This window comes from Cervus elaphus, chromosome 22 (assembly GCF_910594005.1).
Source record: "Cervus elaphus chromosome 22, mCerEla1.1, whole genome shotgun sequence".
Lineage (NCBI taxonomy): Eukaryota > Metazoa > Chordata > Mammalia > Artiodactyla > Cervidae > Cervus > Cervus elaphus.
The window spans coordinates 25278604-25305826 of NC_057836.1; the positions used below are offsets into that span (position 1 = coordinate 25278604).

Sequence of the window (27223 nt, forward strand, 5' to 3'; positions counted from 1 at the left end):
TGAGAAACCCCATCCTCTGAGTTAGCTCCTCGATGAAATACCTAGATAACAGCATTTGATGCACATTTCCTGAGTTTTTGCAGATGTAAAAAGCCTTCCCCTCTCCAACAAATGGAGGATGTTAACTACTTGACAACCATGATCACATAGCCCCAGGCCTCTTGAAGCCTAAGGACTGGTCATGTTCACCCCTGTGATACCACCCAGCTACCTCACCATCGGCCAGAGAATTGTGCACTAGCTGATCACAAACCCTGCGACCACCCCTTCTCCTCACCCGGCTTTTAAAAGTGCTTTGCCAAAGCCCCTGGGGGAACTCGAGGCTTTTTAGGGCATGAGACACGTGGTCTCCTTGCATGGTCCTGCAGTAAATCTTTATCTGCTCCATACTCCAAGGATGATTCAGTTTGTTTGGCCTCACTGTGCATTGGGCACATGAACTTACACTAAGAAATTCATATACCTTGTAATTTTGAGAAGCTCTACTAAAGTATGACATGCATTTTTGTAGGACAAGATAGTATGAAAGCTATTTCTCTTACGCTATAATAACTTTTTGTATGTTTGTGCCTAAATGCAGTGAAAGACCCTCAATTTTTTGTTTTGTGTTTTTAATTTGTTCATTTGCTATCAAAAAATGATCAATTCTGCAGGCAGTCTCCATCTCTACTTGGAAAGTAATCACTTGTATACAACAACAGACTCCAACTCTGTCCACTCACGTGAGTGCCAAATTTGCCTTGTCGTTGTTCAGTCGCTAAGTCCTATCCAGCTCTTTGCAGCACACTAGGCTCCTCTGTCCTCCACTATCTCCTGGAGTTTGCTCAAATTCATGCCCATTGATTCGGTGATGCTCTCTAATCATCCCATCCTCTGTTGCCTGCTTCTCCTCCCGCCCTCAATCTTTCCCAGCATCAGAGTCTTTTCCAATGAGTTCACTCTTTGCCTCAGGTGGCCAAAGTATTGGAGGTTCAGCATCAGTCCTTCCAATGAATATTCAGGGTTGATTTCCTTTAGGAATGACTGGTTTGATCTCCTTGCAGTCCAAGGGACTCTCAAGATTCTTCTCCAGCACCACAGTTTGAAAGCATCATTTCTTTAGCACCTAAGTCAGCTTTATTTCTTATGGCAGAAATAGAAAAAAAAATTAATTGACTTGGTAGGTTTGGGAGGACAAAGTAGCATCAGGGAAATATCACTGGGGTGAGTTCAAGAAGATCTGCATTTCATAGGCATCTTCCTCTATCCAGGTGGATACCCCTAGGCAGGCCCCTTCCCGCCTCCTGGCCTTGGATTTCCTCATCTGTATTAAGGAGTTTGGACAAAATAATCTCCAAGCTTCAAGCCTCCTTCCCAACGACAGCAGGTTGGGACTTTACTGATTCTTCCTTACTAGATCTCTCATTGCCACCCTTGTCTCCTTTGCCACTACACATCCAGATAAGTCTTGCTTCAACTATTACCACAGCTTTCTTTTCTAAAATAGCTTTATTTTATTTTTTGAATGTGCTTTTCATATACTTTTTTATTGGAGTATAATTGCTTTACAATGCTGTGTTAGTTTCTGCCATACGACAACATGAATCAGCTATACATAACATATATCCCTCCCTCTCAGGTCTCCCTCCCACCCCTAACCCACCCTCTTGGTCATCATAGGGCACCCAGCTGAGGTCTCTGTGCCCTACAGCCTCTTCCCACTAGCTGTCTAGTTTACACATGGTGGTGTATGTGTGTCAATGATACTCCCTCAATTCGTCCCACCGCTTCCTTTCCCTCCTTGGTATCCATACATTTGTTCTCTACATCTGCTTCTCTACTTCGGCTTTATAAATAAGGTCATCTAAGCCATTTTTTTTTCAGATTCCACATATACGCATTAACATATGATATTTATTTTTCTCTTTCTGGCTTACTTCACGCTGTATGTCCATCTACCTCACTGCACATGACCCAGTTTCGTTCCTTTTGCCGTGGCCTGCTAATGGACCTCCTACTTCATTTCACCCTCTCTCCATCTGAGCGCCACTCATGGCCACTGATGCTTAGACCACTTCAGTGGTCCCAAGGTGATGCCCAGATACCTGAACATGGTCTGCAAGTCCCTTCCTGTTCCTTGAAGATGCCCTGCTGCCCCCGTCTCTATACACGCTGCTGCTCCCAGCCCCTCTCGCCTGAACCATCCTCCATCCTCTAGCCTGTCGACCACTGCGTCCTGATCCATCTTTCAAGCATCAGCTTCATCATCACTAGGTAAGGTATTCTTGGCGACCAGAGGACTTTGGGCTTCTCGTCATAATTTTTGATGCTCTGACTGTTATGGTTCACTTAAAATTAATCTTTATGAGGGTTGAACTGGTCTCCCTTGCTCACCGTCATGCACTTGTAGCCAACATCAAGTAAGCATTACAAATTATTATTTGAATTCCATCCTCTGCTTCCTAGTTATTGATAAAACAATAGTAAACACTAAATATTGCTTTAAGGATTAGGCATAATTCATCTAAACACCTAGAATAAACCTTGGCATATATTAGGCATTTAATATATGCTAGCTGTTACTATTGTTACTATTCTTTTCTTTCTTTAATTATAGCAGTTACTATGGGCTTAATTATAATTACCTGATAAGTAAAAATCTCTTTCTCACTTTCAATGCTAAATGAAATACACAAAGTAGATGCATTAATCAACTAAACAAATGCATCAGGTTAATGGTATTTCTTATTCCAGTTAAACAGAAAATCATATTGTTATGTAGTAAATATATATAATTAATCATATCTATTATAAATTCTACAGCAATATAGTTGGAAAATATAGTATTGAATTATCATAAAGTATTACTAAATTCTTCCAGTAAATGTTCCATCCTTTGTTTCCTTGAAGCTTAAGTTAATGGAAAAGGCTTGAGAGAAATTGTCATTTTGAAGAAAACAGACCACGGATACTTATGACCTAAAAGAAAATCTGGCATGCATATCTTAATATTCATAGAAATTACTCTTAGGTTCAGCTTTTATTAATTCATAACTGTTCAAAGTTATGAATTAAAGGGGTCCTGTAGCCCAATCTCCCACCCAATATTTGATTCTCCATGGCACCATCTTAGCCAACTGGATGGACAGCTTCTGCATGGGCAGTTAGATGATTAAATCTCTATTAGTTCCCATAGCAACATATGATTCATTAATGGTTTATCTATGAGTCTTTAAGAATATATTATCTGCAAGTCAGAAACAAATTATATCATAGTCACAGGAGAAAAAAAAGAAAGTGGATAGGGATAAGGAAACAATTGAGAGATTAATAAAAATTTAGTTTGATTTTTGTCTCTATCATATATTAAGTAATAACATAGAGTCATGACCAGCAAAGGTATAAAATGTGTCTTATTCTGCCACTGCTTTATTGTTCACAATTACTTATTCCCAGTTTACAAGGTTTCTTCATTATCTCTCACCCATTCTTCCTTTATATCCCTTTAGTCTTACCTCTGCCTAAATCCTGCTTTCTCTCCGCTTACTTCCTTGCCTCTCTCCCTAATGTGTTTCTTACTTTGGCCAAGCATTCTTTTGGTTTTAAAATACAGTGATATGATTTTGCCATAATAATCCAGAAACTGAGCTGCAATAAGAAATTCTCTGACATGTAAGAATAAGCTGAACAGACACAGAAAGAATATGTGGTTGAAGGCTCAATAACTGAAGGGTAGGTGGATGAATGGATAAATGGATGCATTTCAATTGATAAATATTTATTAAGTTCCAAATAGTAAAGTACTGTGTTAGATTCTGTGATAGATAGTAAGTGATGCCTGATTCTTTGCCTTTAGGAGGTTAAAATCTACAGGAAATTTATACACAGAACTAACCAAACATAGCACAAGACAGATGGTGAGCAGCAACTTGAAGGGGAAGAAAAACTGGGGAGGGGGGTAGGTAGAGAAGAAGGGAGACATGAAATATTATTCAAGAGGGAGGAAATAAAAAGTAGTTAGCAAATAGAAAATTAATATTGAATCAGTTCAGTTCAGTTGCTCAGTCATGTCCGACTCTTTGCGACCCCATGAACCACAGCACACCAGGCCTCCCTGTCCATTACCAGCTCCTGGAGTCCACCCAAACCCATGTCCATTGAGTCGGTGATGCCATCCAACCATCTCATCCTCTGTCGTCCCCTTCTCCTCCTGCCCTCAATCTTTCCCAGCATCGGGGTCTTTTCAAATGAGTTAGCTCTTCACATCAGGTAGCCAAAGTATTGGATAAGTATTATATTTCAGGGTATTTAAGAAAGAAAAGTTGTGTTTTAAAACTTAAAGCACATGATAGTAATTTGTAAAAAAAAAAAAAAAGTCATAAAGATCTCACAATCAGCTACAACCTAATAAACGTATTGCATGCTATGACTTTAATTCAGGCTGTATGTGTGTGTGTGTGTGTGTGTGTGTGTGTACACGTGCTCAGTCATGTCCAATTCTTTGAGACCCCACGGACTGTAGCCCACCAGGTTTTGTTACTAAAGATATTTTGTTTAACATAAATTGTGTAGATTATTGTAAATTGGCATGAGGTACTTGTATCAGGCCACCAATAACAGCTGTTGCCTTTAGGAACAGAAACTAAAATAGTAATCAAAGATATAGAAAAAGATTTGAACATTTCTATACAGAATACTATGAAAAAGTTTTACCTTTACCTTTCATTTCTGTCCCATCGAAATGTTCTAATGGTAGAAACCACCTTTAAAATTATTTCAAGGATACAAACATTTCTGTTTTTGTCACCTTTTCAATTACATCTTGTACAGGGCAATAAGAAGCTATTTAATGATGAAATGCCAATTAACAACAAGTGCAGTATGTCAAGTAAAAGTAATGATATTTCCTCACCAAATACCACAGCATGACTTATAGAAATGCCATACTTTCTTAAAGAATGGGATCCTTTCATTTGGTGCAGTAAATTGCATACTGTCTTTTTACAGCTGTTCCCAAAGACAAAGATATTTTTGAGCTTCATTTATAAAACTTAAATATAAGATTGTTGTTCCAATCTTCTTGTAATTCAAAATAGCATCAGCGATGGCCGAACATGTTATTCATGCAGTGGAAAGTAAGAAATGGTGATGATTTAAAGTTAACATTGTGAAATGAAGATGAATATGTACAACGTTAACCTCAAATGGTTCAAATAGATGTTATGAACACTTAACATGAGGCTAGCAGGATCTTGGTAAAAGAGCCATTCAAAATTATTTCCGCTTCCTACTGTAAGATAGATAAAATTATATTTATCTTAGAGGGTTGTTAAGAGGATTAAGCAAAGTAATGCATAAGAAGTATTAACACCAAGTATATTCTTTTCTGTTGACTGATTGTGCCTTCTATACCCCAATATTGCATCATCACACTGGCTCTTCATTTTTTTTCCAACCCCCCCTCCTCTCTTATCAGGGCTTGCCTGGTGGCTCAGACAGTAAAGAATCTGCCTCCAGTGCGGGAGACCCGGGTTCTGTGCTTGGGTTGGGAATATCCCCTGGAGGAGGGAATGCCTCCCTACTCCAGTATTCTGGAAAATCCCATGGACAGAGGAGCTGGCAGGCTACAGTCTGTGATGTCACAAAGAGTCGGACGCAACTGACTTTCACTCACCCCTCTATTATCTATCCCCCTTTCTTTCTGGAATAGGCCATTCTTTTCTTTGTAATTTGAATAATAGCTTAGCTGACTTTTGGGGGGATTTTGTTTGTTTGCCTAGATTCCTCTGTTCATACTGCTAGAGTGTTCCTTTCTGTCCCAAGTGGTTCATTATCAAGTATTTTTTCATTAAAAGTTCCCCCACTAAGAATTTGAGAGCCAGTAGTTAACATAATAAATGTCTTGCTTCTGTTGCAGAATGCAAATCTGATTGTTTCACTCACCTGCTTGATAACCCACATGTGGCTTTCCATTGCCTTGAGCAGTAAGCCTCAGTTTTTTTAGAAGGACTTACAAAGTATCCCATGATCTAGTCTCCACTACAGGACATTCTGATGTCATTCTGGTTTCTCAAATACCTTGTGCTTTCTCCAGCCCCTAAATCTTCATATGCACTCTTCTTCATAGATCGTATTTTTTTCCCAACTCATCAGCAGTCCAGCTCTTGGTATAGCTTGTACTTACCTGCAAAGGCTCTTGCTTTCTCTAGGGTAATTCTATTGCTAGGTCCTCTTTTATCATCAGTCACTTCTTTACAAAAGTGCCTTTTCCACTTGTAATTATTTAATTATCTAAAAGAGTATAATTCTTCTTTTCTGCTATAGACTCCAGACACCCCTGGCACCAGGACCAAATTTCTTTTCTTCACCATCCTGTCTGCATATTGCAGACACTCAATTTTCAAAACTGTGTGAAGATACACATTGAAAAAAGCATGTGTGTAAAGTATAGCACGTCATTCTTGACTTCTGGGCTTTAATTTATCTGGCATGGGGGGATCCATCTTCTGAGAAAATCACAAAATCCCAGTAGTGGTGGAGGGCCTAAAAAACTATTTGCCTTAGAGGTCTGGAAGTTCTGCAGTTGACAATGTTAACAGCTCAACGAGGAGGGGAGTCAAAGGGCAATGCGTACAGAAGGTCACAAGGACCCCACCTAAATTTGCCGTGAATTGTGTGTTTTGTAAGCAGATGGCACTCTTTGTTAGCTGTCCTCAGGATTTATTAATAATTAACTGCTGTCACAGTTGGAGAGTCACTTCATGCCTGTGGAGAAATTTGACTGAATTCAACCACTGTAAAATAAATGATTAATAGATAACTAATGAGAGCCTGCTATATATCACAGGGAACTCTACTCGATGCTCTGTGGTGACAAAGAGTGCCTATATGTGTACGTATAGCTGATTCATTTTTCTATACAGGATAAACTAACACAAAATCGTAAAACAACCTAACTCCAATAAAAAAAATTTTTAAGTTAAATACTTTTTACTGTATGTTCTACAAAAACTTACCTTCTTTTGATTCAGCATTAAATCTTTATATTACTTGGTGGCTCGGATGGCAACGAATCTGCCTGCAATGCAGGAGACCTGGGTTCAAACCCTGGGTCGGGAAGATCCCCTGGAGAAGGGAATGGCAACCCCCTCCAGGATTCTTGCCTGGAGAATTCCATGGGCAGAGGAGCCTGGCAGAGTTGGGGGTGGGGCGCTACAGTCCATGGGGTTGCAAAGAATAGGACATGACTGAGCAGCTAACACTCTTTGGGCTTCCCTGGGGCTTAGATGGTAAAGAATCTGCCTGTAAGGCAGCAGACCCGGGTTTGATCCCTGGGTGAGGAAGATCCCCTGGAGAAAAGTGTTAGTAGCTGCAGTCATGTCCAACTCTTTGCAGCCTCATGGACTGTAGCCCACCAGGCTTTTCCATCCATGGGAATTCCCAGACAGGAATACTGGAGTGGGTTGCCATAGAAGGAAATGGCAACCCATTCCAGTATTCTTCCCTGGAAAATCCCATGGAGAGGTTGCCTGGTGGGCTACAGTCTGTGGGGTTGCAAAGAGTCAGACACGACTGAGAAACTAACAAAAAAATGATTAGCACCATCATCTTTCACATTATCTTTCAATAAGTGGGACAGCTAAATTTTTACAAGCATCTTTCTGATGCTTATAACCTATAAATCCTGGCAAGAATAGAGAAGAGGGATGGGGAATTTAAAAATTCAGGCAAAATAATGTTTGTCAGTGCTTCATGTTATGAAAATAACACTTGTTTAGCAGAATTGACCTGTCAGGGACCCCTATTTTTCATAACATATTAAGCCAGAAGAATGTCACACATTTGCAGAAATTGCCTGGTCCTTGAATTGTTGAGAACAGATGTATGTCATGGCTTCCTGGATGGTGGAGCCACCTCCTCCTGAGTGGATCATCAGCAAGGCATGGCTTCCCAGGTGTTTAAACTTGTCAACACAGTAGGTCTTAGAAACCGTTCCCATAGTAACCTTCAGTCAAACAGGTTAGCTCAGGCTGTCATGTACAGGCATGATAGAAAAAGAAATGCTGGCCACTCTTGTTCAGGATGCCACCAAAAGGGGTAGTATTAATTATTCGATAAGTAGACCAAAAGAGTGGTTATGGAACCATTTATGAACCATGGTGTTAGTGTCCTAAGAAGATACACCTGCTAAAATTTACATGTCCCTAAATATATAACTAAGATTATAACTAAGAAGGAAATGGCAACCCACTCCAGTATACTTGCCTAGAGAAGCCCATGGACGGAGGAGCCTGGTAGGTTACAGTCCACGGGGTCGCAAAGAGTCGGACATGACTGAGAGACTTCACTTTCACTTTCAAATATATAACTAAGATTATATGTGTGTGCTTTTCTGGAGCCATTTTATCTGTAATTATTTGATGGGGAAAGTAATAAATTCCAGATTGTTGTTATTCAGTCACTAAATTGTGTCTCTTTGCGATCCCATGGACTACAGCGTGCCAGGCTCCTCTGTCCTCCACTATCTCCCGAGGTTTGCTCAAGTTCCTGTCCATTGAATTGGGATGCTATCTAACCATCACATCGTCTGATGCTGCCTTCTCCCCCTGCCCTCAATCTTTCCCAGCATCAGTGTCTTTTCTAATGAGTCAGCTCTTCACATCAGGTGGCCCAAATATTGAAGTTTCAGCTTCAGCATCAGTCCTTCCAAATTCCAGGTAGTCTATTGTATTTTCGAACTAAACTTTCCCTTTTAGGTACACATGCACACACACACACATACATGCATATGTATACACATATGTATGTATATATTATTTTTATATCTATGTAAATCTTAAATAAGACCATGATTCTATTCCTGTTGGTAATCTCCCAAGAAAGTAAAAATAAATCAAATTTACGTACTCCAAAGAGGGGTATGTAAAGAGAATCAAGGAGAAAATTAGGTCATAAGTAACAACAATTAGCTATTGTTTTTGGAGGCCCTAAGTATCTGGTATTCAACTGGGTAATACACACATATAATCTTGTTTTCCCCCCCCAAATCGGATTATAATAGGTTCTAGCTTTTCCATAATTTATGAGAAGCAAAGCAAAGAAGGCTCAAAGAATTAAAATGAGAGATTATCACTCAATTGAGATTTGAACCCAGGTCAGCCTACCTCCAACATTTCTTTTTTATCTCCCAAACTGATTTTTTTCATGATGTCACACTTTTTTTTAGCATGTCTCAAGCATGACCTAGAGGGAAAAGTCATAGCTTGTGCTGAGGGAGCTCACCACCAATTAAGGACAGCCACGGGACTTCCCTTGTGGCTCAGCTGGTAAGGAATCCACCTGCAGGGCAGGAGACCTGGATTCGATCCCTGGGTTGGGAAGATCCCCTGGAGAAGGGAACAGCTACCCACTCCAGTATTCTGGCCTAGAGAAAACCATGGACTGTATTGTCCATGGGGGTCACAAAGAGTTGGACATGACTAAGTGACTTATTTTCACTAAAGGACAGGTAAGTGGCTTAAATGGTAGAGTCTACCTGCAATGCAGGGGACCTGCGTTCAATCCCTGTCGGGAAGATCCCTTGGAGAAGGAAATGGCTACCCACTCCAGTACTCTTGCCGGGAGGATTCCATGACAGAGGAGCCTGTGGAGCTACAGTCCACGGGGTCACAAAGAGTCAGACACAACGGAGTGACTAACACTTTCACTTTTCATGAAAGTTAACATTTGGGAAATCTTTTTGGCTCCAGGATCTGACAGTATGGGGACTGTGGTAAAATAGTCGTAAGACTTCTAGTTCAAGCATTGCTTTGAGCAGCAGCTCCTCCACATAACAGTAGAGTAGCCTTAAGAAACTTTAATTTCTTTGTGCCTCAGTGTGTTCATCTGTGAAATGAAATAATAACTTAATGGAAGATCCTGAGGATCAAATGAGAAAATTTATTTGAAGCTTTTTATAAAATATAAAATTATTGTTACATATAAAACATAAAATTGCTATTGTTGTTATCTTACATATTATATACAGTCTTGGCATATCTCTTCACTGTAAGTTTCTTTACACTTTAAAAAATGCCACATTGAATTCTTTCCTCAAATTAAATTAATGTGTTTGCTTTAATCTGCAAAATTAAGAGTTCCACAGAGCTTCTACCCCAAGTCCATATCAAGAGTCAGGAAATAATTCCTGCATTAATATATATAATAAAATGCCATTTTAGTCACTCATAAGCACACACACATGGCAACTTGCTAAGGAAATATTATCCATATTTATTTAAATTAATGTTTAATGGGTAAAAATTGACTTATCATTCTGCACTCTGGTTGGGCAGAGCAAACAAAGTAAGATTGAATGCTGAAAGTGCAAAGACAATCTATTTAATCAAAGACATAGCCAGTGCAACAAATTCAAGGGCTATAATCCAGTAGCCTATGGGCTGAGACTGGACTGCAAATGTTTCTTCTTTTTATTATTTTGGTATAGCACTTGTTATTTGTAACTAGTTTATTTACAATATAATCAATGTCCATGAACCCAGAAACTTATCACAACCCCAAAACAAAGCTAATACGAACATTCTCATACACGTGTGCATTCATTTCTGCTGAGCATGTATCTAGAACTAGAATTCCTGGATCATGTGTTATTTAAATATTCAGCTTTAGTAGATATTGCCAGTTTCCCAAAATGCTTAAGCTAATTTCCACTACTACCAGCAGAGAATGAAAATACCTCTTGGCCTGAATCGTTGTCAACACTTGCTTGTCTTTTAAATTTTAACTATCCTATGGGTATGTAGTTTGTCTTACTCTTTAACTCCTTAAAAGTTGTTTTGTGCTCTTATTACTTTATACTAGTAAAGGATGTGCCTTTTAAAATGTCACTAGTAACTTCTTGATGACCAAATCTAAAGGCTTTTCTTCCGTCCTTGCCCTTCATCTTTTAGCCACGTCTGACACCACTGACCACCACTTTCTTCTTGACACTGTATTCCTTCGACTTCCATGATATTGCATTATCCTAGAAGGTATATCTTTTTTTAATTGGAGAATAGTTGCTTTAAAATGTTGTGTTATGGAGAGGGAGGCAGGAGAGGGGATCGGGATGGGGAACACATGTAAATCCATGGCTGATTCATGTCAATGTATGGCAAAAACCACTACAATATTGTAATTAGCCTCCAACTAATAAAAATAAATGGGAAAATAAATAAATAATAAATATATAAGTAGGCACACGCATATATACACATATTTTAAATAATATAAAGCATAAAAAAATAAAATGTTGTGTTAGTTTCTGGTGTACACAACATGAATCAGCGATATGGATACATATATCCCCTTCCCTTTGAACATCCTTCCCTTCCCCTTCCCTTATTCCGCCCATCTAGGTCATCACAGAGCACTGAGCTGAGGTCCCTGTGCTATATAGCAGATTCCCACTAGCTATCTATTTTACACATGGTGGTATATTTATGTCATTAAAAAGCACTATTGCAACAAAATAAAGATATACTGGCCAAAGAAAACGCATGTGTTTGCCCCTAGGCAAACATAAAATAAAGGGTATACTGGACTTTGGAATTGTGGATAAAGATGTACTTTCTATTTATGATCGATTAGGTTTGACATAATACATCTTTATCCACAATTCCAAAGTCCAGTATAACCTTTATTTTATGTTTGCCTAGGGGCAAGCAAATGTGTTTTCTTTGGCCAGTATATCTTTATCTTTGCTGTAATGGTGCTTTTTAATGATGCTTTACGACAATGCCTGTACCTCCCCATTTGCTAACCATTCCATCATTCAATCCTCTTATACTTGACTGCTTCACACATTTATATAACCTGGCTGACATTTGAGTTTAGGCCCCTTTACCAAGTAAGAGGCCAAAGAAATGAGGGCTCTGTCTTATGAAGTCACAAAGACAGAAATGGCTGTATCTGAGCATATTAAAACATGGAAGGCAGAATTAGTATGAATGTGGACTCAGGCACCTGCTTAGAACTGATATATTCCAACCGCAAAGATACATTTAAGGCCCACATAAAGAAGTCTGGCAGTACAGAGCAGATTGTAAACATATTCACCCAGAGCCATTATCAAGGACCTGCTGTTTGATGAGTGAATTAAGTCAGACAGAGAAGGAGAAATATCATATGACATCCTTTATATGTGGAATCTACAAAGAAATGATACAAATGAACTTACGAAACAGAAAGAGACTCACAGGCTTAGAGAATGAGCTTATGGTTGCCAGGGGGAAGGGATAGTTAGAGAGTTTGGGATCGACATGTACACACTGCTATATTTAAAATGGATAGCCAACTAGGAGCTACTGTATAGTACAGGGAACTCTGCTCCATGTTATATGGCAGCCTGGATGGGAGGGGAGTCTGGAGGAGAATGGATACATGTATATGTATGACTGAGTTGCTCTGCTATGCAGCTGAAACTATCGTAACACTGTTAATTGGCTACAACACAATGCAAAATAAAAAGCTTAAAGAAAACAACCTACTGTATGAGCTTTCTACTAACACGTAATAAAAACTGTATAAATTAATGTTTTTTATTATAATATGGTCATCATCATCGCCATTGTCACTGCTATGATTATTGGTCAGACACAATTCTAGGAAGGACAGTGTCACATAAGGCCCGTCTTTCTCTTTACTCGCAAATCGAATATATCCCCAATGTCTTGTACAATTCCTGATATATGCTGGTTGCTCAAAACATTTCTGAAGAATAATCAGAATAAATAATGGAAGATTAGGGAGAGGCCATCCTTAGCCTTTGAGACCAACATCCAAATTTCTGAAAGACAGTGGTGAATCATTCTAAGAAGTTGTCAGGGCAGCTCTAAGACTCTGATCTTCCTGAAGGAAATAAAAGGAAAGCCTGTGTGTGCTCAGCTGTGTCTGACTCTCTGAATCTATGGACTTTAGCCCGCCAGGCTCCTCTGTCCATGGGACTTCCCAAGCCAGAATACTGCAGTGGATCACCATTTCTTCCTCCAGGGAATCTTCCTGACCCAGGGATTGAACCCGCGTCCCCTGTGTCTCCTGAATTGCAGGTGGATTCTTTACCACTGCGCCAAGACTATCTTGTTGGAAAAGGTTTCCCAGGAACTGGAGTTTCCCAGGAGTCTAAGTGGATGCATTACATAATGTCTGCAGAGAATTATGGTTGTAAGTGCTATATAAGCACCAGATACCATTGATATTACAATTTAAAAGAATAGAGCATTCCATCATTTCCTATGTGGTAACCTCAGCACAGCAGAATTGTTTAAGTGTTCCCTCTAAAATGCCCTCTGATCAGACTAATCATTGATTGGATTGCCAGCTGGTGCACTAGTAATTTTCTAGAAGTACGTCACACAGATGGGTCAACATGGGCAGATGTGGTGCACTTGCCCGGAGACTGCTCAGGTCTTATGTGAACTGTTACAACATCCTCCTTACTGTCTCCTGGCCTTAGATAGGCCCAGTCAGACAATTCCTAACTATACTGGTCCATCCTCTTAACTATATCAGCCTTTCTAAACTGTTATCTGTCTAATCTCGTCACTTTTCTACATTAAAACCATTCACAATTTCTTTTGGGCTAAAATACATCCTGATTTCTTAACAAGGCACAAATTGTGCTATAGCTCTCCAGTCTCTCTTATGAGCATCCTACCACTGTCTAACTACTCCAGAGCACTGTGGAGTCTCTTCCCACTTCTCCAGATGACTTTTCTGGCCGTTGTACCCCTGGGGAACTCCTAAGTAGCTTTCAAGCATCACTTTCACCCTGAAACCTTCCCTGATATCTATTCAGAGATACAGAATGGATTGCTGTCTTCTTTACACGTCTATAATACTGGACAATATTCTTCTTTCAAGATCTTTGGCTGCAAATTTTGGAAGTCCAGCTTTTAAACAACATAAGCTATAAGCTGGAATTTATTCATTCATGTCACCAAACTGCACAGTGGGTGGGCCTTATGATGACAGAGACTGGGGTGTTGGAACAAATCAGAAATTCTCCCCCAAACAACTATCTTCAAGGGGCAGAAATTACAGACACTGACTTCCCCAGGTCTGCATCCACACACACAAGAGACCAGAAGAGAAGGGCTCCTTCTCACTAATTCTAGTTAAAACATATCAGAGCAAGCATTTTGGTTGTCTGGCTTTGACCACGTGTGTATCTCTGTAACTGTCTTCATGGGGAGGGGATAGGTACTATGATTCACCCAAACTGAGTCCTGGGGTGCTTTGACCTGGAAGTTGGGTACCATAGTCAGCAACCCCATCAGCATCCTTCCTGGCTTTATTATGAAGAAGAAGCAGTGATCCAGAGAAGAGGGTACAATCTAAGTAGGGATTTCAGATAGGCAGGAAAAACAGGTATCAACCAGTTTTTCAAAGTTTTTAACTAATGATTTTCAGCTGGGTTATAACTATGCACCTCTCCCTGGAGTCTGAGCTTCTGGAGTTTAAGTATCCTGTCTTACACACTTCTCTTTCACTAACACCTAGCACGCTAGCGCTATGCCTGACGTCACATTGGCAGTTAGCTCATGTTTGTCGTTGAATTAATAAATGCTATTTCTCCAAGGATCTGTGATTAAAACATCCAGGGAACATAATTGCTGAATTTGGCTGGGTTTTGAAGTTTGTTAAGTGACTATTTGCAGAACCTCTATAGTTTAAAGGTCATTGAATGGTTCAAGACATAACTAAAACACAACCTTTTTTTACAAACTCCAATATTTTATACATATTCATAAAACTTAGACAACAATGTCAAATTTCTTGAATCCATCAGTAGGGATATCTGCATTATATGGTCTTTAAAATGCAAGCAGTCAATAAGTTATCTATGATGTGACATTTTGAATTTGATGTGGTGGTGGAATGATATCCTGGGTTTCTTTTTTTAGTCTCCTGGTCTTTGTGTGAATGGCTTTTATTTTCTTCATTAATTTGAAAGACATGCTGAAACAGAAAAAAATAGAACAGCCAGTGAATGAAAAGTTTATACCATGCAAGAGAATAACATCAGGAACATTCCAAGATATTCCTTTTTTTTTTTTTTTTTTGGTAACTTATTGGGAAAATTTTAGTCCATGATGTTAATTACAACTTTAAAATTTTTTGAAGCTTGCATTTTCCTCTTTAATGGAATGGAATAATAATTATAAAATAGATGTCTCTATTTTGCTTAGTCAGTCATGAGTAATTATTTTTACCATCTTTATTGAGGTATAATTAACAGATACAAATTGTATATATTTAAAGTGTACAGTTTGATTTTGTAAAGTTTTTTTTTATATAGGAGTATAGCTGATGAACACAATAATTTTTGAAATATAGCTAATATTAATTGATTTTACACTTATAGCACTTTTGTAAAAGCCATCTAACCCTTACAAAAATCCCATGAGTTACAGGAATCATCCTTATTTTATAATATTAAGAAGCTACAGTTAAGAGATCCCTGGGAGTTCCCAAGTTCACAAGGGTAATACTCTGCCCAAAAAGAATAGAAATTCAGACCCTCTGATTCCAAGTCCATTGCTGTGTTCTTAAGGAAATTATTTAATCTCTCTGAGTAAAATAGGAATAATAACACTGATTTCCTTTTTAATTAGCTATTTACTTATTTATTTATTTTTGACTGCACTTGGGCTTTCTATAGTTGCGGCAAGTGGGGGCTACTCTTTCCTGCGTTGCTTGGGTTTTCATTGTGGTGGCTTCATTGGTTGCAGCTCACAGGTTCTAGAAGGCAGGCTCAGTAGTTGTGGCACACAGGTTGAGTTGTTCTACAGCATGAGATCTTCCCAGGCCAGGGATCAAACCCTTGTCCCCTGCATTGGCAAGTGGATTTTTAACCACTGGACCACTAGGGAAGTACCAATAACACTTACTTCTAAAGATGGTTGCAAGGAATAAAAGGAAAATATACATATGTATGTATATACATATATATATCAGTTCAGTTCAGTTGCTCAGTCATGTCCAACTCTTTACAACCCCATAGACTGCAGCACACCAGGCTTCCCTGTCCATCAGCAACTCCCGGAGCTTGCTCAAACTCAAATCCATTGAGTTGCTAAGGCCATCCAACTATCTCATCCTCTGTCGTCCCCTTCTCCTCCTGCCTTGAATCTTTCCCAGCATCAGGGTCTTTTCCAATGAGTCAGCTCTTCGCATCTGGTGGCCAGGTATTGGAGCTTCAGCTTCAGCATCAGTCCTTCCAATGAACACCCAGGACTGATTTCCTTTAGGATGGACTGGTTGGATCTCCTTGCTGTCCAAGCGACTCTCAAGAGTCTTCTCCAGCACCACAGTTCAAAAGCATCAATTCTTCTGTGCTCAGCTTTCTTTATGGTTCAACTCTCACATCCATACATGACTACTGGAAAAACCATAGCTTTGACTAGATGGGCCTTTGTTGGCAAAGTAATGTCTCAACTTTTTAATATATATAATAATGCTCAGTGCAAAGCTTCGTCCAGATCAAGGGACAGAGAGACGGGTCAATGCACCACAGTTGCTACCTTTGTCAAGGATGCTAGAAGAGATTCTTGGACTTCTGATGGGTCCATACCTGTGGCCAGTTCACATCCTTATCCCATATCCCAGGGGATTCATCCCCCATTGTTTTTCTCCTCTTTAGTGCTGCCCACTCTATTTCCAGTAGCTTTTCTCTCCCAAGACTGGCTATGGAACAGGAGGCAGGCTCCTGGGCTCCCCTTCCTTGCTGAAGCCAAGCCCCCAGGCCCCATTTTTCTGCCTCAAGTCAGGTACCTCTAGTTCAGGAAAAGAGAAATACCAAGGGGCATCACAATGTGTGGATCCCAGACCTTGTTCTGACATCGACTATCTGCCTGACATTTGCACCACTGTTCTCTCAAGTGTGAAATGAGGGTGCTGGACCAGAGAAATTCCTATATTAAACTTTGTTCTGCAAAGGACACTTCAGTGAAAATATTTTTACTGTAGAGTCAAGCAATAGCATTACCAGTCTCAGAAGGAAAAAAAAGTTTTAAATATCTTTCTAGCCACCAAATAAATCAGCATTGGCTTTGCCTAAGTGCACCAGATCCATTTTGATTATTTCTAACACTTCTTTCTGGCCCTGCTTCTCAGCAAGGATAGCATGCCTGCAGCATACATTCAGAATTTTCTCCTGAATATAGATTCCAGGAAAAGCTGGAGCAAAGAGGACAGAGAAGAAAGAAATAGCATAGATGACATTTCTTTTAGGCTCACTGCCTAGATCGCACTTGGCCTGCTGCCTTCTTCTCATTAGTTCCACTGACTGAATCTGATTAGCCCACCCTGATTTATTTTTGGCAACCTGGGAGCACATGGGCCAATGCTTATTTTCATGGCTGATACAATCATCCTCAAAGCTGTTGTTAGCATTTGGAAGATTAGTTCCTTTCCCTGGAAGCTGTAACTGTCTACAAAGCATCATGACACATGAGACATATATTTCCTCAACACGCTACAAAATTGAGTTTATTTATTCTTCTTTTCGTTATCACAAACACTTCCAGTTTACTGACTGTTAAAACATACAGCAAAGAATTCTTAGGAATTACGTATTCCATGTCTGTAAACTTATTGTTTTCTGAATTAGTGAATCAGCTTCTGTAATCAATAATGTATAAAAACCAGATTTCAGGTCTATTGGATATTCAGTGCTTTCATTAGCCTCATGTTCCACCTGACCACTGGCAATGGAGAATGGGTCATGTTTTAGATTTGATCCCAAAAGTACAGAACTCAGTTTTAAAAATCTGCACATGTATCAGAGGATGAGGGACAAATGTGAACAAAGGGATCTGGGACTTTCCTGGTGGTCCAGGGGTTACAATTCCGTGCTTCTGTTGCAGGGGGTGTGGATTCCATCCTTCATTACAGAACTAAAATCCCACCTGCTACAGGCTGTGACAAATATTTTTTTTAAAGCAGATCTGGGCGCTTCCCAGGTGGTGCTAGTGGTAAAGAACCTGCCTGCCAATACAGGAGACATAAGAGACCTGGATTTGACCCCTGGGTCAGGAAGATCCCCTGGAGGAGGACATGGCAACCCATTCCAGTATTCTTGCCTGGAGAATCCCAGGGACTGTGGAGCCTGGTGGGCTATAGTCCATACCATCACAAAGAGTCGGACATGACTAAAGTGACTTAACACACAGGCACGCAAGTGACACTGTATTTATTGTTTGGAGTCCGTTTCACTAACATAAAATAAATATATTTTAAAAATAAATTAAATCTTTACTGACAATCCCATATTAAAGAAATTTTCCCAGGCCTATTCAGGTCACAAACCACTTGGCATATGCCATATACTGGTCTTAGAGCTGGAGACACAGCTAGAAATAAGATGCAATCTCTGCCCTAGAGGACTTACAGACTAGTGTGGTAGGGATGGTATGAACACTATTAAGTCTATTAAATGTTAACATAGAATTAAACTTCTCTTAATGGCCAGATAGTCTTTATAAGTGGTGCTAAGTCGCTTCCATCATGTCTGACTCTGCGACCCTATGGACTGTAGCCCACCAGGCTCTTCTGTCCATGGGATTCTCCAGGCAACAATACTGAAGTGGGTTGCCATGCCCTTCTCCAATTCTTTATAAGTACCAGGACCTTTAAAAATCAGGTTTCTTTAAAAAAAAATTAAATAAGAAGGAAAAAATCAGTATATTTTTACATCTTCTTTTAAAAGATTGATGTATCACGTGCTCGATTTGGCTGCTGACACTATGCGAGGTACCAAAATCAATAAGCAGATTAATTCTAAGAGGAGCAGGCTCCCATACAGTTAATGTAATCAGCATTTCTTTCATTCATTTTACAAATGCTTATCAGCTATATACTGTGCGTCAGTCTCAATGTTAGGAAAATAAGTCAAGAGGAGAAGACAAAGAGATGTGGAATGATCAAGCTAGATAGTTGTGTAGATCAGTGGTCGCGATCAAGTGACTTAATCTTTCTGGATCTCAGTTTTCTCAGCTACAAGCCGAGATTGAAAATAATAATATCTGTCTCCTGAGATCCCTCTGAATTTTAAATGTGATGAGTATGTTTATAGCTTGCCTACCTTGGTACCTGGATGCTTGTAAGTCCTTGACAAGTTTCAGCAATTTTTCTGTCCCACTTTCATGGAAGAAAAACCTGACGCTCAGAGCAATGAAATAATTTGTCTGGGACATCACACACACCCAGAAGGAAAAGTGAAACAGAACAGCAAATGTTACAAAGGTCACAAGTCTTGTCAAGATCGGAGAATCGAAGTAGGAGTCTGCCTATGGAGTATGGGAAAGAATCAGGAAGGAATATTTAAACCAACTACACAAATGATTTTTCAAATACTGTTCATAAACATTTACCTGGGGACTTGGAGCAAAGTTTTCAGTGCATTAACTGCTGACTTTTCTATCAATGCCCACAGCTTTTCAGTCCGGTCCCTTCTTCAAAGAGCATCATGGTTTCTTTTAATGAGGACCAGCTAAAATTTAAAGAGGATTATAAGGTTTCTCAGCCCTGATTTTTTTTTTAGTTGTCAGAACTGGCAGGTGAGATGTCAAGGAGAAAATAACTGCGTTGAAACATTCTTCTAGAATTTTCCTAGGACTACAGTAGGACTGCTCCCTCCCAAGTAAAACGGTGCTTCTTCAAACCAGATAGCTTTTTCAACAAAGGTGAAACCAAGGACTTCTCTGAAAGTTGAGTGCCAAGATGATTTTCATTCATTTCTTTTTACAGTTCCTTGATGTTTTTATTTTGTGTTTACTACATGGCACAGTCCGTGAATTGGAAGTAGCTTTTCAATCCAGAAGAATGCTAAAAGTAAAAAAGCCTGAGAAGATCAATAGCCATAAAAGGACTAATATTCCTCTTTTTGATTTTCCGCATATACTAAAATACCTGTGTAACCTTCTTTCAGGAAGCAATGCTTGTCACAACATTAATTTTAGGGAAATTATCTCAGTATAATTTTAATGAATATAATCTGAAACTTGACCTTCACCTTCTGTTTCTCTGTTTTCTTAAACAGGATGCCACCACATTCCACGTAACTGTCCGAGATGATAATAGCATCGCTGTCTCTTTAGAAGCTTCAGACATCATGAGTCCATCATCTGTGTATGTTGTGAAGATAACTGGTGAATCAAAAAATTACTTCTTTGAATTTGAGGAATTCAACAGTACTTTGCCTCCTCCCGTTATCTTTAAGGCCAATTATCATGGTCTATATTATATAATCACTCTGGTAGTGGTAAATGGAAATGTGGTTACCAAGCCATCCAGATCAATCACTGTGTTAACAAGTAAGCATCATATGTAATATGATCCTCTGCGTTTCTTTGTTGGGTGTATTCCCTTGTAGTTCTCACAGAGTCAGTCCAGGACAGCAAGATCAACTGCTTTCAAATCAAGTGACAAGGTTCAAAGTTCTGCTTCACTTTGCATATAGTTTCTCACAGAAGTTGATCACATGTTATTGTAAACATCTGTTTAAAAAAATGTGTTTTAAACAAAAAAGTCAACCTCAATAGTGTATTTTGAGATTGAATGGCCATTTTAGATTCATGATTGGACCATATAATTTGCTATTATATAATTTAATAGTATGATCATAATTAAGTTTTTTTTTCCCCAAGAACATATATTCTTATGTTAAGCAACTTGCTTTTTGAAGTAAAGAATTTATACTCATATTTAGCTGGCTCAAATTCCAATTACACATTTTTAGCTGAGAGAGAATAAAAGATATCATTATCAGTTGCTTTTTCCCACCTCAGCCTGAAAATAGCCTATGTTTCCAGTGCCCAAGAAAAAAGCTGAGAAAAAAAAAATGTCATTGACATCTTAACCTTTAGTAATGCCTGCCTTAAGAGGTCATGCTGATATTAGAAGTTTTTGGAAGTGGTTTTATCTATATATGATTTTCACTTTACTCTCTGGCTTTAATACCTAATCTCAAAGTAAAATTCAATTCTACTGTGTAAGTTGAGGTTGTTGTTTAGTCGCTAAGTTGTGTTGTGGACTGTAGTCCACCGGGCTCCTCTGTCCATGGGATATCCCGGGCAAGAATACTGGAGTGGCTTGCCATTTCCTCCTCTCGGGGATCTTCCCAACCCAGGGATGGAGCCTGAGTCTCCTGCATTGACAGGCAGATTCTTTACTGCAGAGCCACCAGAGAAGCCCCATGAGCTGAGGTATAGATGAAAACTGTTACCTATCAGTTCAGTCACTCTTTGCGACCCCGTGGACTGCAGCATGCCAGGCCTCTCTGTCCATCACCAACCGTTATCTATAAGATGGTAGAGTTTATCACTTAAGCAATGTAATGTCTAAGCAAAGTTCCTTCTGTTCATTGTTCCCCAGTGCAAATTTTACAGTGACTGCAACCTTTTAATTGCCATCTGAAAGTGATCTTTCTGGCCACAGTTAAGGAAAAGGACATAGTGATATTTACACTGGGGTAAAAAGAAAGAGAAACACCAAGAAGCAAGAATGCAGAATCGAGCTAGAGGACCCATTTCTAACTTGTCTGTCAAAAATTAATTAAAGTTTCCCTTGGCAGAATACCAGGAACAGTACTGAGTTCTAAAAATTAGGAATGGCACAGACCCAAGACCTTCAAGGTTTAAAGATATAATGAACAAATCTATAACCTCACTGAATCAAAGAATGGACCTCCCTGGTGAAATACTATCTTAAGCTTCAGAAATAGTGAATTAGGAGCTAATAGAGCCAGGCAGCAGATCTAGGTATATAATGCCTCTAATATAACTCCTTGAAATCAGAAGCCCTCTGCTTTACTCATCTTCATAATGTCAAAGGAACATCTAGCATAACCCTTATGCTTAATTGGTGCTCAATAAATATTAATTCAATTTAGTTAAGCAAGTAACAGGAAAAAGAGCCAGGGGAAAAAAGGGCTAAGACACAGAGAAAAATAAAGCTGTAGTGACTTTTGCTGGCCTGACACTGATTAACATGAGCTCAGCCACTCTGGATTAGACAAAGCTGGAAAAGTCAGCTTTTAGTTAATGGTTCACAAAGAAATTTAAGTAAGGAAATGGTGAAAGACTTCTGAAATATCTTGTTGATATTTTAGCACATGAAGTAAGTTCTAGTCCACATATCTTCTATTTTCTTTTGTGATTTTATTCTTTGATATGTGGGCTGGGGGTGTGTTGTTGACTATCCAAAAACTGGGCAATTTTACAGAGAACTTTTTGTTGATCTAAGTAAAGGCTGTTGTGGTCAGAGACCATTGTTTCTGTTCAGTCACCACGTCGTGTTTGACTCTTTGAGACCCCATGAACTGCAGCATGCCAGCTTCCCTGTCCTTCACTATCTCCTGGAGTTTGCTCAGACTCATGTCCACTGAGTCACTGATGCCATCCAACTATCTCGTCCTCTGTTTCCACTTTTCCTACTGCCCTCAGCATCACAGTCTTTTCCCAGCATCGAGATCTTTTTCAATGAATCAGCTCTTTGCATCAAGTGGCCAAAACTGAACTTCAGCTTCAGCATCAGTCCTTCCAATGAATATTCAGGGTTGATTTCCTTTAGGACTAATTGGTTTGATCGCCTTGCAGTCCAAGGGATTCTCAAGAGTCTTCTCCAGCTCCACAGTTTGAAAGCATCAGTTCTTCGGTGCTTAGCCTTCTTTATAATCCAACCATCATATCCTTTTATGACTATTGGAAAAACCATAGCTTTGACTATATGGACTTTTGTCTGCAAAATGATGTCTCTGCTTTTTGTCTAAGTTTGTATGTAGTAGCTTTTCTTCCAAGGAGCAAGCGTCTTTTGATGTTGTGGCTGTGGTCACTGTCTGCAGTGATTTTGGAGCCCAAGAAAATAAAATCTTTCAGTTTCTACTTTTTCCCCATCTATTTACCATGAAGTGATGGGACCAGATGCCATGATCTCAGTTTTTTTGAATGTCGTGTTTTAAGCCAGCTTTTTCTCTCTCCTCTTTCACCCTCATCAAGAGGCTCTTTAGTTCCTCTTCGCTTATGTAAATTCAATCGAAAGGCCTATCTTGTTATGCATTCTGTGAGCACTGGTTGAGTGATGTTTTAATAAACGTCAGTTTAGGTCAAGTTGGTTGTTCACTCTTCTATATCCTTAATGATTTGCTTTCAACTTGTTCTAACAGTGATTGACAGAGAATGTGGATTTATTTCACCTTTCACTTCTTTTAATTTATGCATTATCTATTTTCAAGCTCTGTTGTTACATTGTTAGGTGCAAATACTTTTAGAATTACCAAGTCTTCTTGATGGGTTGACCCTTCTTATCTGTATGCAATGTCCCCCTTTAAACCTGATCAAATGATTTGTGTTGAAGTCTATTTTGTCTGATATTAATATAGACATTTTAGTTTTCTTTAAGTATTTTCATAGTATACTTGTTTCGTCTTTATACTTTAACTTACTTACATCTTTACAGGTAAATAGGTTTCTTATAAGCAGCATACAGTTGGATCTGCTTTTTCCCTCAATCTGAAAATCTGTTTTTTAATTGGAGTGTTTAGACTAGCACTAGCCAATTATCACATATGTAATATTAAAATTTCTGCTAGACACATTAAGAAATTTTCTGAAAAGGTGAAATAAATTTTAGTAACATAGTTTACTTAACCAATTACATTCAAAATATTGTTTTAGCATGTCAACTTAAAAAAAATATGCACAAACTAAAAGCTGAGAGTTAAGTTCTGTTCAGGGGACATACTGAGAACGTCAGGCTCCGGAGGCAGCATCTCAAGTAACCCGGAGAAAACTGCTCCAAGGAAGCAAGTGGGGAGCTAGGATATATAGGAGTTTTGCAACAAAGGGGAGATAGTAGGAACAGCCAATTGTTAGTAAAAGAAAATAAAGTATCTCAAGGAATGTAGCCATTTTCTATGTATGGGAGGGACTTCCCGGAAAATGCTAGTGGGAAAGAATCCACCTGCCGGTGTCAGAATTGCAAGAGCTGTGGGTTCGATCCCTGGGTTGGGAAGATCCCCTGGAGTAGGAAATGGCAACCCACTCCAATGTTCTTGCCTGAAGAATCCCATGGACAGAGGAGCCTGGCAGGCTATGGTCCATGGGGTCACAAAGAGTCAGACATGACTGAGCATAAATGCACACACACTGCCTGTATGAATCAGGAAAATGTTAGTTCCTTTCTTCTCTCCTGCCTTAATGGTGCTCCTTCTTTCTGCCATGCCCTACCAGAGGTAAAAGAGTTGCTGTGCCCCCTCTGGTGTCCCAGAGGGGCTCATTTTTGGAATTTAGTTCATTTGGTTGTCTTGCAATCTCATCTCTCTGATAAACTCAAGAAAAATTATGTCTCATGCGTTATTTGGCTTTTTCTTCTCACTGTTAGATGTCGAGGGATAATATTGAATTGCAGTTTTCTACACCCTTAAGTGAAAGAGGAAACTTGCATTGATATCTAAAGAGTAAAAATTAATTAATGATGGTTTATTGTCTCTCACCTTCTATTCCATTTTCAAATACTTAATTACACCATCCCAGTTTTGAAAGCAGTAATAGTTTGGGGCTATAGGAACTGGGTTTTTTTGTACAAATATTTCTGGGACATTAGTGATATTTGGATTTCAGCTTCCTCTTTTAAAAAAGAGAGAGTTAAAATACAGGACAACTAAGATTACTTTTGAGCTCTAAAATTACCATTATTTATCAGTTAATGATGTATTTTTCCCATCTTTATTTTTCTAAGGGGAAGGTTTCTTGAAAGTTTACAAAACGTTTGTAGGATCTGCTCCCATAGCTGACAAGTTGAGAATAAAAGGGTACATTTGTTGCAGTCATTTATTGTGTGTTAGATCTTTGTCTTCATGAAATAAGCAATGACAAAGCAATTGGCCCTAGGGCAGTCCTTTGATATTTCTCTACAGTTGTTCTGAGTCTGACACTCTCAGAGAAAGCTGAGGAACATAGCAAAGAATAAATTCAGCACAAACAAGTCATTTGGCCAGTTCAAGAGTTTCATAACCCTTAGGCTCTGACATCAGATTAATATTTAACTGTTTGAGAACCTTCAGCATTTCATGGGCACATTAGAAAGAAGGAGTAGTTTCTCAGGAGATAAAATAATACATGAAAACAGCTTCTTAGAAAGTTGGGAAATCCCGTTTACACACTGCTGTCTCCTGTGTTTGTAAAGTCCTAGAGACGCGACTGCAGAACATACACAGAGCATACAAATTCAGCCATGATAAATAAAAATAATGTCTGAGTTTTTACTTTATATATTGTCTACATTCTCTATGCCACGTCTTAGGTGGCAGAGAAATAAATAAAATACCAACTCTCAAAGATGGTATACAATAGTGGAAAAGATAAACAAAACATCACAAATATATGATAAGTGCTATAAAAGAATTATGTAAGAGACTACCCAGCCTTCTTAGGAAGCATTGGGAAGGCACCTCAGAAGAAACAATGATGAAAAATTTAGTGAAAATTTGCCAAATGGATAAACAATGGAAAGTGTTACAATCAGACTTAAAGTGAATCATAGATTTTTAAAAATGCAGGCATAGGTGCGTAGCAGGGCACACCTATGAACTGCATCTGTGATTCCAGAAAATGAAGAGAAAGGTCACTAGAAATATTGGGAATAACCTTGAATACTTTACAAAAGTGTTTAGACCTTAACCTTTAAGTGACGAGGAATGAGGACAGGTCTTATACAAAGGAATGACATAATACAATTTGATTGGGGGAAATCTCCTTCTTGTAACAGAGCTGCAAGGCACACGGTCTGAATCTTGCCTTGGAATGGACAAATTATCACACAGATATTTTGAATAGTGGATCAAAACATGAACTTTAGAGTCAGAGAAATCTGGGAACCATAATGTAGACTTTGGCAGATTATTCCATTCTCCTAGTTTTCTAATTTATAATCTATTCCACTGGTTAGCCAACTTTTCCTGTAAAGGCCTAGGTAATAAATATTTTATGCTTTGTGGACCATATGGTCTGTGTTACAGTGATTCAACTCCACTATGTTAGCAGAAAAGCAGCCATAGATAATACGTAAACAAATAAACATGGCTGTGTTCTAAGGCAACTTTATTTAAAAACACCAAAATTTGAATTTCACATAATTTTCATGTGTCATGAAAGAGCATTCTTCTGTTGGGTTTTGTCAACCATTTTAAGCTGTAAATAGCATTCTTTGCTCAGAAATCATACAAAAACATGTGGCAGGCCAGATTTGGCTTGTGGGCTGTTGATTACTGATTTGGTAGTGGATACTATTAAATAATGCAAATTTTTTATACTAAAAAAATATTTAAATAAACTCCTTAACATAGTTTGTAACATCCAGTATAAGATCACTAAATATAATTAATACCAATGACATTAAATAGAAAATTTCTCAAGAGGCTGAGAGCAAAGGAGAAACAGAAAAGATCAGATGGGGAAAAATCAGTGAGGTGGAGGTGACAGATTTAAAACAGAGACTGACAGAAGTGAGAATATCAAGTAGCCTGAAAGCTTAAAACCTTTATACAGAGATAAGAAAAATTAAGGCGAGGTTGGAGGCAGGAAGAATAATTTAGAAAGTTGTTTAAATAGTCCAGGAAAGTGTTGGAGAGGAAGAAATTCTTACTTACCCTTCTAGGCTTTTCAGGCTGGTCTAAGAATTAAATTGATGTGAGACAGATGAACAAAGGAAAACCAAACTGAAATGTAATCAATTGTGTAGATGGGAGAGACCCAGGAAGGCAAGAATTCTCAGAAATGGCCAAAACCTTCACCTTAGAAACCATCTTCAGCTAAAGACAAAAGTTGTTGGGGGTAGTGATTTGAGACCACAAAGGAGGAGGAAGGCAATGTACATGAAGATGGAAAAGCAGATGTTTGATAAACAAATGTTTGCTGGGCCCTGAAGAGACCACAGGACACAGAGAGGACTCTGATCTCCAAGCCTTGCTGAGTTTCCCTCACCACTTCCAGCCCATATTCTTTGCCAGTCCCTCTGGTGATAATCCAGTCCAGGAACAGGCCCTCTATCTAAATTCTTTTATACAGTTAGGGGGAAGATCAAAGTTTCTTCCTGATTCTTCTGTTTCTTAAAAAAGCCTCGTGCCAAAGAGACACATTTTGTGGTGGCAAATCTTGCTCTCCTACAAAAGAAATGATGAAGACTTGAACTAAGTTAGTAGATGCGA

At 38.9% G+C, this 27223-nt stretch overlaps 1 protein-coding gene across 3 annotated transcripts in view; it reads left to right on the plus strand.

Annotated features, from left to right (window-relative positions):
• PTPRO (protein tyrosine phosphatase receptor type O) overlaps positions 1 to 27223 on the plus strand; it is a 260020-nt gene that overhangs the window by 123678 nt on the left and 109119 nt on the right. For all 3 annotated transcript variants that reach the window (XM_043882124.1, XM_043882125.1, XM_043882126.1), the window contains exon 2: positions 20060 to 20333. In XM_043882124.1, coding sequence (XP_043738059.1) covers positions 20060 to 20333 — 274 coding nt within the window. The remainder of the gene's footprint in view (positions 1 to 20059; positions 20334 to 27223) is intronic.